Below are 19,435 nucleotides of genomic sequence, written 5' to 3'. Positions count from 1 at the left end.
AACTATTCCTAGCCCTGTGTGATCACTGGTGATTGTTCTGTTCTTTTTGGATGGTCCTTTACCTAGCCTGGATAACTTCTTCACGTAAGTGCCAATCAGTGCCTAGCTGAGGCCCCGGGGGTGCTCTCTGCCGAATCCCAGAGATGTACCTCCTCTCTCTGCCTCCTCTGCAGGCCCTGAACTCTGGGCTCCGGTTGTCTTGGCGTTTCTTGACTTCAGGCTCTATCTGCCCAACTCAGGGAGACCTCCAGGCTCCCCCTGGGCTCCCCTCCCTGCACCTCTCCTGGAAAGCCCCTAGGCCGTGTGCCGGGGCAGTGGGAGGGTCCCCTCGCTGACCGTCTCTGAGCAATCAGTGTCCTTCATTGTCTGATATCCAATGTCCTGAAAACTTTTGTGTAATATATTTTGTCTGTTCCTTTAACTGCTTTAGGTAGGAACTGTAACTCCATCTTGGCTGGACTCAGGAATTGATAACACTGGTAAAAACAGTAGTTACACAGTGTCAGTAAGAAAGGACAAAGAAGAAGTTTTACAGTAACAATGATCACAAAAAAGGAATGTGGGTGGTAGAGGTTAAAACTCAAACCTTCCTTTAGATTCTAACCTTAGAATGTTGCAGCCCCACTTTTTTGATAGGAACCTGAAAGAGAACCCTACAGGGAGAACCTAGGTCTTTTCAGTTTTGATGTCTTTCATGAGCCAAACACATCTACTGTATTATCCTGAAGATGGACCACTAGCTTCAGTATGTTTTACAAAGTTTTATCCTACAGAAGCAGTTTTTGGCTTTAGCCTAATTGGTAGATTTTAAACCATTTAAATTGTGTTTTTCTGACTTTCATCCCAACTATTAAGGGACAGGCTCTCATGCAAGGGAATATTGTCTGAAACTGATCAAAACTATTCAGTCTCGAAGACAGCCAGTATTGGGTAATGTAACTGTACAGTACTTTAAATAGAAAATTTTTATACTAATGGAAATTAATAGAAAAAAATTAAGATAGGAATAGCTTTTACTTTACCTTTTTTGCCGAAAGATTGTGAAACCATCGTATCAAATAAAACTTTATTAAATTTACCTTTTTAGGTACTTTTTGGTAAATCAGCTTAGGAACTAACATCTAGAAGTGAACAACAAATATGAGAAGAGAATATTACAATAGTGTCCTGGTAAAATAAAACTGAGACTGCAGCGCTAGGTCCCTTTCCAGTCCACCCAGTGCTCACGGTTTGGTCTGCTCTGTCTTGCCCATGTCCATGATTTCATCTTTCCTTTTATGGTTAGGATTTAGCAGTCCTGCATGACTTGCTAGGTGATTAGAAAGCTTTAGTCTTTCCCCCGATCCCACCCCGTCCCAGCTGTCCCAGAGGGTGGGTGTGCCGTTCTCCCTTAGTGCTTCTGGTACTGAACATCAGAGCAGAGGACGAATTTAAAGTATATTGCTTCACATGTTACTGGAAGTTTCTTTTCTGCTCAGTGCAGCATCTCTTGTTTGCTTCCAAGCTGTAAAGTAGAAAAAATGGTACTAACAACTTTAAAGTGCCCAGGTCTTTCAGTTTCTGATGGAAACAAGGAAACAAAATTAGTTCTGCAAACATAGGGGGTGGTGTGTATCTGCACTGCATGGTGTCTGGGTGTGTAGTGTGTGTGTATGTGTGTGGTGTTAAATAAATATTCCAAATACTTCAGGGGATCTCAAGGTTCCGTGGGAAGCCTTTGTTGGCTTGATAAATATGGTTAGGCAATGAAATTAGAGTATATTTCAAGGTAAAGTTAATTAACTAGAGAATTTCAAGGCAGTTCTCTCTGTAAGCGCTCTCACTCTTCCTCTCCTGCCAGGTGTAATTGAAACCCAGTAGCTCACCTGACATCCTGCTCTTCCTCCTTCATCTGTGTTTTGATCTCGGCGTGCCTGCTCCTCATCCGCATCTCTGGCTGGGCTTTTCACCAAGCTTGTGATTTGGGGCAACATGGGGACTGTTTAGCTGCCCTGCATCTGTGTCCCCATGTTTCTGTGATGGTTATTTGTTAACCGGTCTCTCCTCTGCTAGACGAGCTCCCTAAGATGCGGAAGGCCGCAGTGTTGATTACGTTGCCCGGCAGTAAGTCTGGCCCAGGAGGAAGCTCAGTAACGTATTGAATTGAACAGAAAGTTTGTTAGCTTTAAACTCCATGTCATCTAAATTCAGCATAGCTAAATGTTGCTGCTTAGGGTGATCTGATGTGTTTTTTTCTGGTCTCCAACACCACTATTTCCCAACCTAAGATTCATAAAAGATCTTCATTCCATTTCTTTCCAGGTTCAAGAGGCTCTGCTGAAGTTCCTTTAATTAACAGGCAATGGCAGCCCTTTTGTATCAGTCAAGGGCTGTTATAGAACTGTTTCACAGTCGAGTATATGAAGGATCCGTTGAGACGGGCTTACTAATGACTAGGGTCGACTCTTACAATCTTGTATGAAGTGATGAGTTTCAGAGCCAGAGCTCAAATGGCAGGCCCTGCCAGAAATGAGCAAGGACTCAGAGCTCCAGGCTGACCCAGAGGAGCAAAGGAGAGCCGGAGCCTTGGAACAGAAATAAAGCTGGAACCCTCCAGCCAGGAGTGGTGGACAGGGCTGCAAATCTGACAGTAGGGCTGAAATCCAGGCCTTAAAATATGTATTTTAAGATACATATTGCTTCTCTACACCGTTTCTGTTTCTTTGCTGTTGGATGCTCTAGAATGGTTCAGAGAATGGCAATGTCACTTTTCTGCAAGCAATGTGTAATATGGAAGGCCAGTTTTTATATGAAATGTTTATCTGCAAATTACTGAGTGAAAGGTCATTATTGCTTGTATGATTGGTTATAAAACCCTGTAATAACATCTTTTTTCTAAATAAAATTTGTTTAATATTTTGGCAGAGGTAAAATGATGCAAAAATTCTATCAGTAGTTTGCATAGCAGCATGCAGGCCCCACTGGACTGAATACTTGTCACTTGGTAGACGACACGATGGCGGGGAAAGAGTGGAGGCTTTCCAGGGAGCCCTCGGCTTGCGGCTTCCTAGCTGCATGACTTTAGGTGAGCTGGACAGGAACCTAAGGTCTCTACCCTCATCTGAGAACTGGGGGGGGGGCACCCCTCAGTCGGGGGTGTGTGGATTGGAGGTGACACCTAGAGGGACAGGGTCTGGCACAGAGTGGGCGGGGTAAAGGGCAGCTGGCACAGTTCTGGTGCCAGCCTTACTGATTCAGATAATTAGGGGAAGGAGGTGAGACCATCTCAAGGTAAAGGGGCAGGTTCCAGTTAACCTGCTGAGATTAATAGGCCCCCTCTGGCCTCCCAAACATTGCTCAGACAGCAGTATCTTTGCATCCCCAGATTGTTAGAGTCAGGAGTCTGTTTATTCCTGGATGAGGAGATAATCATGGGAATAGAGGACAAAGTGCACTTCCCTTGCCTTTGAGATAAAAGTAAAACAGGTTACCTGAAGATCTTTTGTGCCCCTTTTGACTGTAAAACTGTAACTCAGCTTCAGAGTCATAGCCTGAAATAGCCACATGAAGGTCAAGGGCAAGGGCAGAGTGCAAGGTCATCTTTTTGCCTGTGGACCCAGGGGTGATATAGGACCTGCCTGGGCCCATGACATCACTTCACACTGAGAAGGAAGCTGGCATTGGCTCGGTTCTCATGAGGGCAAGTCTGAGGGGTCTGTGGGTGTGATGCTCTGTCCATTCTGTCCATCCTGATGAGGCGCTATCACGTGAGACAGCTGGTGAACTATTCTTCATCTTAAGGTTAATGCTGCATTTCCTCAGCTTGGCCAGGGGTGCATCAGAGGCAGCAATGGCACCTTTTACTCTATTCTAGGTCCCTCTGTTGGTCCAAGCACTGCACAGGACTCACAGAATTTGTTCGATAACTCTTGTTAATGTTGATTTCACTGAAGGCCAGTGTTTGCTTTTTGCTATTACAAACAACAAGGAACTAAACTAACAGTAAACTATTGTTTGTGTGGAGCATTTGAGCACTTATTTGCCATCACTTAATAGATGTTTAAATAGATTAATATTTATCCTCACAAGCACTTCTGAAAGACAGGTGGCATTATTCCTGGAGTGGTCATTTGTCAAGGTCACACAGCTAATAAATGACAGACCCAGGTATTGAACCTGCCCGATTTGAATCCCAGTCAGTGGTTGTTTCTGAAGCCCCAGGGTCCAGACAGTCCAGTACAGGTAACACCGATTATCAGCCTGTTTGAGGACTAGTTATCTCAGCAGTGTTTGGACCTTGACAAAATGCCACAAAGCGGGGGTTTGTAGTCCTAAGAATGTCATTGCCAGTAGAGGACACAGAGCACCTTTTAGGGCAGACTGCTAGGACAGTGCATGGAGGGCCTGCAACTGCGGTGGGCTGCACCTACTTCAGACAAAATGCCATCTCCGCTCAACCCAAAGGGTCAGCTTGTGCAGCACGATCGCTGAGAGTACCTGATACAGAGGCGAAGGGACACCCTCCCTGTCATGTATAAATGGATCCCCACGCCTTCCTAAGGAAATGAGCAGGGGCCCCAGCTCCAGCCAGGAGTTCTAGTTCATACGGAAGTTTGAAAAACCCGAGAGGTAGGAATACAGAGATTTCCCCTGACTCCACAAAGTGCAGTGATGCTTGGCAAGAATCTGATAACTTGGAGAAAAAGATACAGGCAGCCGCACTGTTGACATTTTAATGACCTCCATGGATACATTTTAGAGTTATAGGAATGAAAAGTACTTTGAAATGAATAACTTGGGAAGGTTCGATTCCCACCCGAGTGAGGCTCTCTTTGATGAATTCAGATGAACTCTCCCGTCTTGCGCTGTGGAATCCTGTGACGTACTCAGAGGTTGGAAACGGTTTGTGTTGGTTGAACCAGGCCGTGTTTTGTTTTTCGTTATGCTAATCAGTTTTTTCCCTCTGAATTGGAGTGTAAAGTCATTTGACCCACACTGGCCTCCTCTATGCACAAGAAGGTTAAGAACTTCAGGCAGCTCCCGCTGCTGCCCAGAAGGCCCCCGGTCTGTTCTTGAGAGCAGCTGCCTGCAGGGGCAGAAGTAAGACGGTCAGTCCATTACAGGTTAAAGCAACCATCCGGCAGGGTCTGAAAAGCACTGAGGTTGTGTGGTAGGGAAAACACCAGCAAATCTCACAGATGGAGGTGCTCATAAGCGGATCAGTTCAGTTTTTAATCACTTGTGTTGAAGGCAGATACTGAAATGATTGGGGCTTTGTATTTGGGGTTTGGGGTTTTTTGTAAAATACTAAAATCAGACTTTCTCCCATACAACCATGGCAATATAATTAAACCAGAGTCTGATTTAGGCAGTGTTATTAAAGCCGTCTACAGAGCAGACTGAGCCCACACTGACACTTGGCTTATGTTCTCTGTCATAATGTAGGACAAAGATGAGGCCTGCCTTATCATACTTGGTATGTTATTATATAATCACACATAATTTTGTATATAAAATTGTATAGAATACCAATTTGAAAATGCAAGGTTGTATGATAGTTGTTCCTTTTCAGTACTGTGCTCAGGTCCCAGCAGTGAATGTGTGCGCATCTCTCACAGCTGCTATCTGCTCGACCAACCCAACAGCCGTAGAAATGGATGATTCTCTATGCAGAAAACACATACGATTTAGAAACATATTACTAACAAAACACTAGTTTCTAGGTAATTTTTCAATGCTCTTTTGCATAGCAATGTTCAGACAGCACATATGAATTTTGAAGGAACCATTAAATTTGAATTTACCTTTTTATTACCAAGTGATAATAATAATAGCTTACACTTATAAGGCATTTACTATATGCAAAAATATATCCTAAGTGTTCTACACATGTTAACTCATTTAATATTACAACAGCCCTATGAGGTAGATAACTGCTGTCCCTATTTTCCAAACGGGGAAGCTGAGGCATGTGACAATTAAATAATTTGCCCTTTGTCACCCAGCTAGTAAGTAACAGGGCTAGGATTCGAACCAGGTACTTAACTCCAGAGCCCACACTGTTAATGACTGTAGTGTACGCCTTTTCTGCAAGTACTTTCTATCGCAAACTTAGCTCTAGAATGGCTTCTCCCATCTCAGTGGGAGGAGGCTGGGGACTCCCCGTTAGGTCTGCCATGGCCCAGGCTCCCACAGCACAGTTGTCACACATGTCTGCCCTCCCATCTTGTAGTCACATGGTAGAAGATTTTATTCAGCTGTTTAATTGCTCCTCCAAGGGAAGATATCTGTCAAATACCTCTTTATCCCCCCTACTTCTCCCTTCCGAATGGACTGCCATTATGAAGTGAGACTTCCCTGCCTTCCTCTCCATTCAAAGGACAAATGGAGATATTCCACAGAACTGCTGTCTGTTCACAAGTTGTTACATAGAACTTAAGGATGGTCTCTTTCCAGTGAGCAACGAGTATTCAGTTTTCATTGAAATACTTCTTTGCTGAGATCTCATGGTATGATAGCAACTAACTTCAGCAAGAAAAACACAACAACCAGTAATTGACAAAGCCAATGGGTAAACCTTATCTCACCTGACCTCTCAGAAAGTTATTTTACTTTTTATGTTACCATTCAACCCACCTGCTTTTGGGGGACAATTCTATGCATTTTAACACAGCATAGATTTGTGTAACTACCACCAACAGCAAGATACAGAACATTTCCATCATCCCCAAAACTCCCTTGTGTTGTGCCCCCCACCCCAATCCTTGGCCACCTCTGATCTATTCTCTCACTGGAGTTTTGTCTTTTGGAGAATGTCATATAAATGGAATCAGTAAAGGGTGTAATCTTTTTGAGACTAGCTTTCTTCACTCGGTGTAATGCCCTCGAGTTCCATCCAAATCATTGCGTGTATCAATAGTTCATTCCTTTTCATTACAGAGTAGTAGTCCACTGTAGGGGTATATCACCTTTGATTTCTTTGAGTTGTTTCCAGTATTTACCAAGTACGAATTGTGCCACTGTAAGTATTGGTGTACAGTGTTTTGTATGAATGTGAGTCTTCATTTCTCTAGAGTAAGTACTTAGGGATTGTTAGGTCATATGGTAAGTGTATGTTTAACTTTATAAGAAACTGTAAATCTGTTTTCCAGAGTGACCAGACCATCTTATGTGCAATATCAGATAGTTTCATTTGCTCCATGTTCTTTCTGCATTTTTTTGTCTGTATTTTGTTTCTTAGCTATTCTAATTAGAGATATCTCATGGTGGATTTAATCATTTGCATTTCCATAGTGGCTACTGATGTTGAACATGTTTTCATGAGCCTATTTGCACTTTGGTGATCTACTCAGGATACTTCAAGATACTCAAGGTGTTTTTATCTTTTGTCTGTTTTTTAATTGGGTTATCTGTTTTTTCACTGTTGGGTTTTTTAAGCTCTTTATATGTCTTAATCAACAGGGAGAGAGAGAGAAAAAGGACATACCCATATACCCACCAGTATTCTTAACTGAAACAATGTGAATCTTCCATTAAGAGCATAAAGAATGGAATATCTTTTTCTAGGAAGAGGAGAAGTATTTGCAAATTCTTACCTCACAATTTGATTTCTCTAAAGAGATATGTCTATTATATATTTTTAGAAGAGTTATACAATATTTTCTTCATAAGAGCTTAACAGTTGTAGATGTATGGGAGTGTTCAGTGGTTCTTGGGGTTATCAGATATTGAATATCTGTTATTCTCTTAGGAGTGCCATAGACACACTTGAAAATATTTCTCTGTATGAAACAATTATCTGTTCCTTGAAATGTTGATAGAGATCAAATTTAGGTGCAAGATAGAATTATTGTATGTACAAGTAGGTATTATAAGATGGTGGATTTTAATTTCAAGGCCTATGATTATCTGAATATTCCTTATCCTTTGATATTTCCATGTTTTTGTTTAAATTGTTTCCTTTGCCCAGAATGCCATTCTTCTTGCTTTTCCACCTGGTCAATGTTTTTATCAGTTAAGGCCAATCTTGACTTGCTCCTGTTTTTCCAAACACAAGTAATATCCCCTTCTCTGTGTTTACTTATCACTTTTACATTTCTCAATTATAGAACTTAAATTATTTTAGAAATTTGTGGACATGTGTCTTCTCTCCTAAACAGAGAGCTTCTTAAGGATAACTGTGTAAAATGATCATTTTTATGTCCCCAGCAACCAATTTGATGCATGCTTCTTAATAGATATACCAGCTTATCTATTTATTCATTCATTTACCAAATATTTATTTAGTTACTACTATGTGTTACATATTGGGAGAATAGAGCATTGAACCAGCAGAAAAGATCTTTGCTTTCATGGAGCTTACATTTAATGTTTTCAGATAGCGAGCTTCTGATTTCATTGATATTCTTCATTGTTTGTCTGCGTTTTATTTCATTTCAGCTCTTTGTCTTTCCCTTCCCTTTGCATGATTTGGATTTATTTGCTCTTCTTCTAGTTACTTAATGCAAAAACTGAGTATCATTGATTTGAGAATTCTCTCATTTTCTAATAAAGGGATTCAAAGCTATTAATTTTCCTCAAAGACCTGCTTTAGCTGTAACCCACACATTTTGATATGTTACATTTTCATTACCATTCAATTAAGAATATATTCTAATTTCTTCTGAGATGTCTTCTTTAGCCAAATGGTTATTTTACAAGTGTGTTGTTTAATTTCTTAAGTGTAGGGGTTTTCCTGGTTCTCTGATTGCTTTTGATTTCTAATTTAATGCTGCTGTGGACAGAGAACATTCTGTTTCTGTCTTTTTAGTTTATCCAGGCTTGTTTTATGGCCCAGAAAATGATGTGTCCTGGTAAATGTACCATGTTCACTACCACTGTTGGTTGTGATTTTCTATGCATATTAAGTCAAAGTGGTTTATAGTGTTGTTCAGATCTTCTGTGTCTTTACTGAATTTTTTAATTAGTTGTCCCATCAGTTGCTGAGAGAAGAGTGTTCAAATCTTCAGTAATAATTGTTAATTTGTCTGTCTCTCACTTTAATTCTGTCCATTTTTGTTTCGTGTATTTTCAAGCTCTATTATTGGGCATGTTTATGATTCTCTTGTCCTGATAAATTGATTTTTTTTTCTTTATGAAATGGTTCTCTTTATCTCTGGTAATACATTTGATTTGATATCTATTTTATCTGATATTAACATTGCCACTTCTGCCTTTTTATGCTTACTGTTTACATGCTCTATCTTTTCTCCATTCATTTACAGTCAACCTGTCTGTGTCTTTGTATTTAAAATGTGTGTCTTGTAGGCAGCAGAGAGTTGGTTCTGGCTTTTTTCTCTGACATTCTGTGCCTTTTAATTAATATTTTTAATGTCATTATTACTTTAATGTAGCATTTAATGTAATTATTTCTATGTTAAGTTTGGGCTTATCATTTCAGGTTTTTGTTTTCTACTTGTCTCTCTTTTTTGTTCCTCTCTTCCTCTTTCCTTTTTGCTTTGGGATTTCTTGAATATAGAATTATAATTTAATATTCCTGTGGTTTTAATTATACTTCTTTGCATTATTCTTTAGTATTCCCTAGGAATTACAATGTACATCTTTAACTTTTCATAGATCCCTTATAGTTAATAATGTATAGATCCATATCCTTCCCACCCTTTATGTTACAGTGGTTATATGTATTACATATACATACCTTTTAAACTCTATAAGACAGCATTATAGTTTTCATATTATAAAGCTTAAAGATTTATAAGAACATTAAGAGGAAAATGAAAAGTGAAAAAAAAGTCTTGAACTCATCAGACATTTATCATTTCCAGTGCTCTTCACTTTTTCCTGAGGGTCTGAGTTTCCATCTTACATGATTTCCCTTTGCTCTGAAGGACTTCCTTTGGCATTTCTTGTAATGCAGATCTACTGGTGAAGAATTCTTTCAGGTTTCATTTATCTGAAGATGTCTTTATTTTGCCTTTATTCTTGGAGGATATTTCTGCTGGATATAGAATTTGGGGCTGAATATTTTCCATTCAGTGCTTTAAAGATGTTTCACTTTCTCCCAGTCCCCATGGTTTATAACAAGAAGTCAACTGTTAATCAGATCGCTGCTCCCCTGCCTCTAACAGGTCAAGTTGCTCTTGCTGCTCTTAGAAAGTGCACCTTACCTGTGGTTTTCAGCAGTTTGGTTATATGTATCTTGAGGCGGGGTTTCTTTGTGTTTGTTTTCCTTGGCATTTGTGTAGCATTTTGTAACGTGTTAGCATTTGTACATTTCTGTCCTTCATTGAATTTGGGGCTTTGGGGCTGTTATTTTTCAGTTATTTTTTTCTGCCCTGTTCCCTCTTCTTATGTTCTAGTCAAGCGTATGCTGGGCTCTTTGAGATCATCTAACATCCCCACGGCTCTATTGGGTTTTTTCCCCAAGTTTTTTCCTCTGTGTTCTTCCCCTTGGATACTCCTGTTTTCTGTCTTCAGGTTTGCTTGGTCCTTCCTGTCAGGTCCATGCAGCTGTTAGGTCCATTTGGTAAATTCCTTATTTCAGAAATTATATTTCTCAGTTATAGAATTTCCACTTGGTTCATTTTTTGTTTCTGTGTCTCTGCTGAGACTTCTCACTTCTCTGCTGAAATGTTTATTCATTGAAAATACCCTTATTTATAAAGGATAGTTATAATATCAATTTTAAATTTCCTATCTGTTCCAATATTTAACTCATTTTGGAGTTGGACTCAGTTTATTTTCTTTTCTCTTGAGAAATTTCTTGATTCTTTGTGTGTTGAGTAATTTTGGATTGGATCCTGGATATTGCAAGTGTCAGATTGTGGAGATTCTGTATCCCGTCGTCCTTCTCTGCTGAGGGCTGCTTCCTTTGTCTTAGTGGGTGGTTTTCTTGGTGGGACTGGAACTGCAGACGTGCAGCAGCCCCAGCCTCACCGCTCATCTTCCGCCATTAGCTGGGGTGCTCAAGTCTGCTGTGTGCTGTGTGATTCACAGGTCGGTCAGAGATGTGAAGAGACAGAGTTTGGGGATCCCCTTTGCTGGCTTTTTCCCTTCTGGGATTTCCTCACTCTCTTCAGTGTTCACAGTTTTTTGACTTCATTTTTTGGTTTTTCAGGACAAAAAGACAATGCGGTTCTCCCCAGGTCCTCAGTCCCCATGGTGTGCACCGCTTAGCCTCAGGCTAACAGCCGCAAAAGAGGACATTTACTTGTATAGTTCCCCATTTGCCCTCCACTGAGTGAGGGTAAACTCCTTACCAGAGCCCATATGCCTGTGTTCACTCTCCAGTACTTTCAGGCAGTTGTCTTTGCATAATTTCCAGACTTAATAATTGCTTTCTATAGGGGGCTGATGCTGTCTGAGAGGAGTCTGTCATGCCTGGAAGCAGAAACGACTCCATGAGACTTGTATTTCAGTTAGGCAACAGACAAGACAATTATAGTTTGTAGTAATGCTACGAAAGGAAGAAGTAAAGTTGATGGAACAACTTTAGGTAAGGTTGTTAGGAAAGTTATGAAGAGCCCCCATTTGAGTAGAGGCCTAAAGAACAGAATAATTTGGTCTTCCAAAAAGATGGTTGAAAAATGTCTCAAGGAAAGGCGATAGCAGATGCCCTACAGGCAGGAGGTGGAGGTCAGTGTGGCCAGATCGTGGTGAGGTAAGGGAAGAAGGATGATACAGAACAAGACTGGAGAGGCAAGAAAGATCCTGTAGGGCCTGGCAGATCTTTATAAGGAATTGTGAATTAATGGTTCTATGCAAGAAACTGTGATGGCTATTGGCATAAGGGTATGCTTACCAGACAGACTTGACCCTCATATCGCTTTGTCAGAATAGCCAATCGCTGAAAGTCTTGACCAGTAGAGAGTATGGCCTTGTGATGATCTGACTACCTGTCATTTAGCATTGTTGGAACAAAAGCTAGAGGACCATGCAGTGGATTTCTGCAATGTGTGGGAAGTTGAAGTACATATATTCTAATATCCCCTGTACTTCTGAGGTTCTCTGATATCATGGAAAAGATAACAAGTTGGCCTGTGCCTCAAAAAATATATGGCAATTAAAAACACAGGTTTTAAAAATTGAAATGCACAGAGAATGAAAAGACTGGCTGGTAGAATGAGGCATTGTAGTTCTACATAGTAAAAGATTTCACGTGATTTCTACATAAGAGTGTTTGTCTTCAGTTTTTAAATATTATGTCATAGCGATGTGCAGTGTATGTGTGTTGGTCAGACTGCTCTGGAAACACTTAATGACTCACGTGTTCCTTTCGTTGGTGTAGATGACAGCGCTTCCGCTGCAAGTAGCATGGAGGTTACAGACCGCATCGCCTCTTTGGAGCAGCGAGTCCAGATGCAAGAAGATGACATCCAGCTGCTCAAATCGGCTCTGGCTGACGTGGTTCGGCGGCTGAACATTACTGAGGAACAGCAGGCTGTGCTTAATAGGAAAGGACCTACCAAAGGTGGGCATCTTAGATGTGCAAGAACAACAGGAGAACTGGTCTTGTTGAAGGTTCTTGCTCCAGCAGATACATTGCACTCTTCAATATGACAGAGAAGGGCAACTTAGAAAGACAATGAGACACCCTTAGCATTGTCAGACATCACACAAAGTGGGGCGGTCATTTTTGGTTTGATGTTGGTGAATTGTGTAGCCCAGTGTGCACATTTGTAGGTAATCAGTAAATGCTTGTTGAGTCAAGGCAAGATGGGCTGCCAAGGACTGGAGAACAGTTGTTTCCCAACGGTCTCGAGGTGGAGGTATCTTGCAAAAACCCTGTGGTCCTCTGGGTGCCTTTTAGAAGCTGTTCCACCCGGAAACATTTTGGTAACTCTGACCTCTTTCTCTGTACTCGGTTTATACTATCATTCAGTTCAGCCCAGCGAACACTTAATTGGTCTATGCCGGATGAGAAGCTCTGAGCAAGGACTGGGCACAGGGATGACAGGTCCTTCCCTGATTTGCTCAGAGTCCTGAAGCTTATCACTAACTTCCTCCCCCTACCCCACCTTCCTAGATAATCAGCTCCTGCTGGGCAGAGCCTCCTGTCTCTCCTGAATCTCCTCTGCTGTCCATGAGAATGTCGCCAACTACAGAATTCTATACCTAGTGGATTTCCGACAAAGTTAAATCATCATTTCATTTCCCCATGGTGCCTGGAAACGGGATGTATAAAAGCAATATTGCATTTTAACTAACTTTGTAGTGACCCTCTTAAAACTTTGGAAATACAACGCCTCATAAAAGCACCTGCCCTGGATAGTACCTGATGTCTGCTTTCTACCCGTATGTGTGGTTCATCTTTTGCCAGAATCATGAAAGGGAAAAAGGGATCCCCCTTTTCCTGACTCTAGAAAACAGAATTCATCGTGGCTATAAAATCCCTTTGGTTAAAATGTCTTGAGATTGTGACATGTAAATGTTCCTTTCAAGTTAACTTTCTTTTTTTGTTTGGATTTAACAAATTATTTCGCAGTTACCATATTTTTGTTGGAGTCAGGAGAGGGTACTGTCTGATGTTGCATGTTAGCTTTCTCTCAAGTACTTGGCTACGTTTTCACACGTCTGTGGGAAGAAATCTATTTCTTTGTCCTTCGGGGTAATTATCACCAGCTCTGTGTGAGATATCCATGCTGGGCCCTGTCTTCAACCTGAATAATCCTCTTAAGTAATCTTTTTCTCCTTCTGAGTTAACAAAGTGATTAGGGTATTTTAAATAGAAACCAGGTTGTTTTAGGTATTCTTGACCTACTCAGCTTCCCAAAAATAAATCTGCTGACTTGAAAATAATAAATACCCAAAAATGTACATCAGAAGTAGCTGCTTTATAAAACTTCAAACTTTTAAAACTTCCTTAGTTTTAGAAAATTCATGGAAAAAATAATACAGGAGGCCTACCCAGGAGTTTTCTTTTCTTAATTAAGAGTAAAATGTGATTTTTTTAAAAAACATCTTCTAATTTTTTCATAGTTAGATCTGATTCTTTAGAACATCCTTTTCATAAGTGAAGATAAATCAAAGCATGGTAGCCAGCAGGTCACACCAAAAAATAGAGAGAAGGCCATAGGAAAGCTAGTGAGGGGGGCAGCACCTCCTGAGGGGGGCAGGCTGTGGTCTTGCCCACTTCATAGTGTGGGTATCAGCAGAAGCGGGCAGCGGCTGGTGGGGGCAGCCCAGCAGGAGCCCCGCTTGCTGCTTCCCCCGGAGAGTGCCCCGTCAGGACTGCCCTGCGCCTCCGTCCGGAGGGAGCTCACCCTCTGCAGCCGTGGTTTGGTAGGGGATCTTTCAGACAAGGCGGATTTTAGGCAAACCTCCTCTGGTTTTGTTAGGGACACATCGTTACTATCACTTCATCATATCTTGGCTTGCTGTCCCCACCCAGACTTGAAGTAGAGCAGACACATGGCATTCTAATTGTTACATGTGAAGTGATTTTTTTTCCTCCCCAAGGTTAGTTCAGAAGCTTAGGGCTCCATGTTTTGAGCTTTGGGTGCACATCTTTGTGCGGTTTGCCCAGTGAGAGGGGCACCTGTGCCACCAAGACACAGGCTGTCCTGGAAGGCAGCGAGCATGTAGTGTGGTTCAGCTCAGAGGAAGTGCATGGCACGCACCGCATCCCCAGTCAGCAGGTGTCCCTAACTGCTGCACGCAGCTCCTGCTCGGCCGCAGTACTGCCTGGAGGCCACTGGTGAGCGCCCACTCCCTTTCAGGACAGTGCTTCACTTACCTGAAGGAAGTTGGCATGCCCTCTAAGCTTTGACTTACTTTGTCATTCTTCATTGGCTTAACTAATAACTCACTAACAGATGAAGTCCAGGGCTTCCTGAGGCAGGGGAAGGATTGTGGCCAGCCCCACAGAGGGCTAGGCCTGTGGCCACAGGGAGCTCTGTCTCAGACTCCACGCTTTCTGGGCAGCATTCTCCTGTCCCCAGAATTAACCTCTTGTACTAAGTTGTTATTCAGCCTTCTTAACCCAGTGATAGGCCCTGGGTCTTAGGGTTACCTCAGTCTCTACCTAAGTCCCCAGACTTTGTTATCATCCTTTTCCTTTGCTTTTGTTATTTAAAAAAGATAACTAGAACTGGTTGCCATGTCATACTTCTTAAGTGTAGAGAACCTCAGCCTGCAAAGTTAATTTTGTGCATGTTGGATTTGTGTTCAGATAGCAAGATTTGGAATGTTTTAATTTTGCTTAGTGTGGGTTACTGTATAGTGGAGTAAAGAGAATCAAATGGCCTGTGGAAGCGGGTTTTCTTAAATTCTTGCTAATATTAAAGTTGTTCAGCACTGTGATTGCAGGGGACAGACCCCCTTATGTATTCCAATGGTGAATATAAATACGGAAAAATGCTGGGTCAGTGAAGGAATTTGTTGCAGCATTATGCATATTGGATAGAAAACAGTAGAGGAAAAACAAGCAGTAGGGGCATAGCCGGAAAACTGGCACCTCATGTGATTGAATGCTGTATAGTCTCTAAAAATGTTGGTGTTATTGGTAACAGTGAAGTGCTTTTGTATTACATGAAAAGTCACAAGAGGATATAAAACTGGGTGTGTTGTAATAATTTCAGCCGAAGAGATAAAGTCTCTGCAAAGAAGACTGGAAAGAGCTCTCATGGGTTTTTATCCTGAGTTGGGAGGATTGTGATTGTTTTTTCTTTTTTATATTTTTAGCTGGTTTCTAAATGTTCTTTGGTATATATTCCTTAATAAGCAGAAGAAATTTATGTTTTAAAAATGACTCCTTCCTCACCACTGAATGTGACCTTCACTGCATGGAGGTCAACAGCAGGTCTCAGAGGGAATGTCTGGAGCTGGAGTTTTCCCTCATGTTCCCAAGAAGACTAGGAATTGTGGTTTGGAGTTAAATACATAATAAGCCCATTGTATACACACAGCTAATTTCCATTTCAGTTCTAGGTGACTGTTGCATGATTTTAAATGCAAAATATAGGCATATAGTACTTGTCCCATGTATCTGGGATTATCTGCTTTGTTAGGCATTAATCAGCAAGTGGTTCGTATTTCTCATTTTAAATTTTGTTGTGTGTTCAAACATCTTATTAAATTTGTAAAACTTTAATACACCTTTTGCAGACTTTATAACTGGTTATATTAAGAGCCTCTTTAATGAACAGATAAGAGATTTATTAAATATAACCAAAACCTTCTGTTGAAGGGGCTGATAAGCAAGTCAGTCCTGCAGACCAGGACATCAGAACCTTCTATTCTCAAAACTTAGTCTCTGCAACTGCTGTTGAAAGCAGATCTCAGATAATTTTTAAGCAATCTCCGCTACATTAACACTTAACCCTGATATTCAAAAAATACTTGGCAGCTACCATTTATTAACTGGGTAGGTTCTGAATTTTGCAATATGTATTTGGATTTATTAGCTCATTTCTTCTTTCCAAAGTTCTTTGATATGAGTGTTATTATGCTCATTTTACAGATTCAGTATCCTCTAGGAGATAGAATAATTTGCCCCAGGTTACACAGCTGGTTAGGGACAGATCTGGGACTGGACCGCAAGGCTGGCTGTATATGTTTTCTTTTTGCCATCCATGTGGCTTTGCTGTGCATACTTAGCAGTATTATTAAAATTAGCATTATTCAAATCAAACCAAGTATTTAAGAAATGAATAATCAAGTGACTAGAAATGGGAGTTCTTTTCTTTGATTTGCAAAGTGTCCAAAATATCATCATATTCAGCACATGACTGTGTGGCATAATACGGTCCCTTCACAAATGTTATAAGATGGGTGTAACTAACAAATGGAAATTTTTAAGCTCTTGCAGTAAATGAAATTAATGACTAATGAGCTTAGGTCTCCATCCTGGTAACCAAAATGAGAGAGCAGGGTTTTTTCTTCTCTTATAGCCTGCATTTTCTCCTCGTCTTTTGCCTTACCCGTTGGTAATTACAGAAAATAACTGTTTTCCTTTATGTGGAGCATGCTATAGTTTCTTTTTTCTTGTTAATTGCCCTCCCCAGTTTAGATAAACTTTCTTTAGTGATTGATAGAAAAGATTTAGTACAAATATTCAGTTTTTCAGGACTAAGAAAGATTGTTTTTAAACTTTGTATTATGTGAATGTTCAAATGTATATGTAGAAAGAAAAATAACTTATTTGCTACCTGCTTCATTATCCACATGCAGTCTATTTTGTTTTATTTATTATTCTTCCCCCATCCTCCCAACTTCCCCTTGCCCCATCAGAATTACTTTAAGGCAAATCCAAGACAAAACTTCATCTGTAAATATGTTAATATGTATTTCAAAGATATAAAAATACTTTTAAAAAATCCATATTACCATCACACTTAAAAGTTAATAATTCCTTCATATCAAGTCAGCATTCAGATTTTCCCAGTTGTCTAATAATAAATGACTTTATTTATAGCAACCTATTGACATATAGTTCACCTAACATAAAATTTGCTCTTTTAAAGTATATAGTGCACTGGTTTTTAGTATGTTCACAAAGTTGTACAACCATTCCCACTGTCTGATTTTACATTTAATCACCCAAAAAGATACCCCCTACCATTAGCATTCATTTCTCCTCCCTCTCCCAGCAACCACCAATCTACTGTTTCTATGGATTTTACTGTTCTGTGAATTTCATATCAATCAAGTCATGCAATCTGGTCTTTTGCCACTATCTTCTCTCACTTTGAATAATGTCTTCAAGACTCATCCATGTTGTAGCATGTATCAGTATTTCATTCCTTTTATGGCTGAATAATATCCTATCGTATGGATATGCAACATCTTGTTTATCTGTCCATCAGTTGATAGACATTTGGGTTGTTAATAAGTGTGACTTTTTGTATTCAGATAATTAATATCCTTTTTGCCCATATATACTTCCATTACATTGAATTTTCAGTGTTACAGGATTCCTGCACTATTAGACCCATGCCTGAGATTTCAAATAAATAAACATGGTACATGGACAGCCTTATCTGTCAAACAAGATATGAAAACTTGATTAATGTGTATTCTGGTAATTTCAAAATTTTTAAAAATAATTGGATCGTAAATCTGTAGTTCATCAGGTTTCCAGCACAGTAGGTCAGAGGTGCCATATCTACACACTGCTCCACACCCTGCTTTTCTCAGTGCAGTTTGTAGATGCTTCCTCAGTCCTTTTACAGCGGAATAGTGCTTCACAGTGAAGATGTGCTGCAGTTCATTCGGCCAGTCCTATTGGCGGTCTTTTGTTATACAAATAGTGCTGCAGTGATTGGCCTTGTCCATATGGCATTTTGTGTTTTTGCCAGTTTATCTTTAGAATAGGTTACTTGAAGTGGGATTGTTGAGTCAGAGGATAAATACATCTGCAGCTTTGCAAGGCGTTAGTGATAGGGATCTTGTCCAGCACTTAAGGAATTATCCACTTTTCTTACAATTTAGCAAAGGCAAGTTGTTTTCTCCAGTTCCAAGTCTTTCCAGTGATTAAATAGATAATCAGGAGCTGTAGGTTCATAATTATCAGATATGCTAAAACTATACTTTGGGTTCCTACACATAATCACATACATAGTCATGCTTTACATAATTAAATTTATTTTGAAATCTAATGGTAAATTTTTATTAAGATGTAAGTTAAAAATGTTTCTTGATCTTCAGATCATAACAATAAGAAGCATTAGTAGATTTGACTAGCTATACTTGAATTTCTGTATTTACAGCTGCAGTTTGGAAATACATCATCAGGGATATATTCTCAAAGTCTGTGTATTCCAATCTTGACCATGTACAAAGATGGGAAAAATTTCATTTCAGGCTTGATTGTGAATGTTTTAGACCTAAAATTCTGAATACTTTTGTCAGAGCCAGAGATTTTCAGTTACCACACTGTGGAGTCATTTTGCAGGGAATTTAACTCAAAGTAGTTTATGGGCACCTGATTTTAAATAGTATGCCAGGTGAGTGCTGGCAGTAAATACCACACGGGTGGCTGGACCAAGGTGTCTGCCCGGCAGGGCCGTCGGAGCCAACTTGCCGGGGTGACCAAGTTACCAAGAACTCAGATGTTGCTTTTCAGACGTTCTTCTCTCGTGAACTAGGATCATAGATTTCAGAGAGGGAAGGGACATCCTTAGAGCATTTATGAATTAAAACTTTACTGTGTGGATTAAGAAGACGAGGCCTAAGGTCACACTGCCAGTCGGAAACACACTGGGCCAGTGCCCTGTCCCTCAGTCCCTCACCTCTGCCACTTCCTCTCACTTTTCTGGGCACGAGGATGCAAGCAGCCGTTTTCTGGATGAGAACCGTCCAGGGTGTTCCTCAGCACCCCCTGTGTGTGCAGGATGCCTCTGGGACATGCGCTGGATCTGGGTCTGCCTCAGGTACCTGATTGTAACTGAAATGCTGCATGACTGAAATGTCCCAAAGCATCTCATCACCTGGAGGTATGGCCCTGGGGCAGCACCTG

General features: G+C 40.6%; 1 protein-coding gene across 5 annotated transcripts in view; it reads left to right on the top strand.

Annotated features, from left to right (window-relative positions):
• EML1 (EMAP like 1) overlaps positions 1 to 19,435 on the top strand; it is a 171,051-nt gene that overhangs the window by 93,600 nt on the left and 58,016 nt on the right. For all 5 annotated transcript variants that reach the window (XM_036882126.2, XM_036882125.2, XM_036882127.2 and 2 more), the window contains exon 2: positions 12,266 to 12,448. In XM_036882126.2, the coding sequence (XP_036738021.2) occupies positions 12,266 to 12,448 (183 nt within the window). The remainder of the gene's footprint in view (positions 1 to 12,265; positions 12,449 to 19,435) is intronic.

This window comes from Manis pentadactyla, chromosome 11 (assembly GCF_030020395.1).
Source record: "Manis pentadactyla isolate mManPen7 chromosome 11, mManPen7.hap1, whole genome shotgun sequence".
Lineage (NCBI taxonomy): Eukaryota > Metazoa > Chordata > Mammalia > Pholidota > Manidae > Manis > Manis pentadactyla.
The sequence above is the reverse complement of the archived record's forward strand: the minus strand, read 5'-3'. Positions and strand labels throughout refer to the sequence as shown.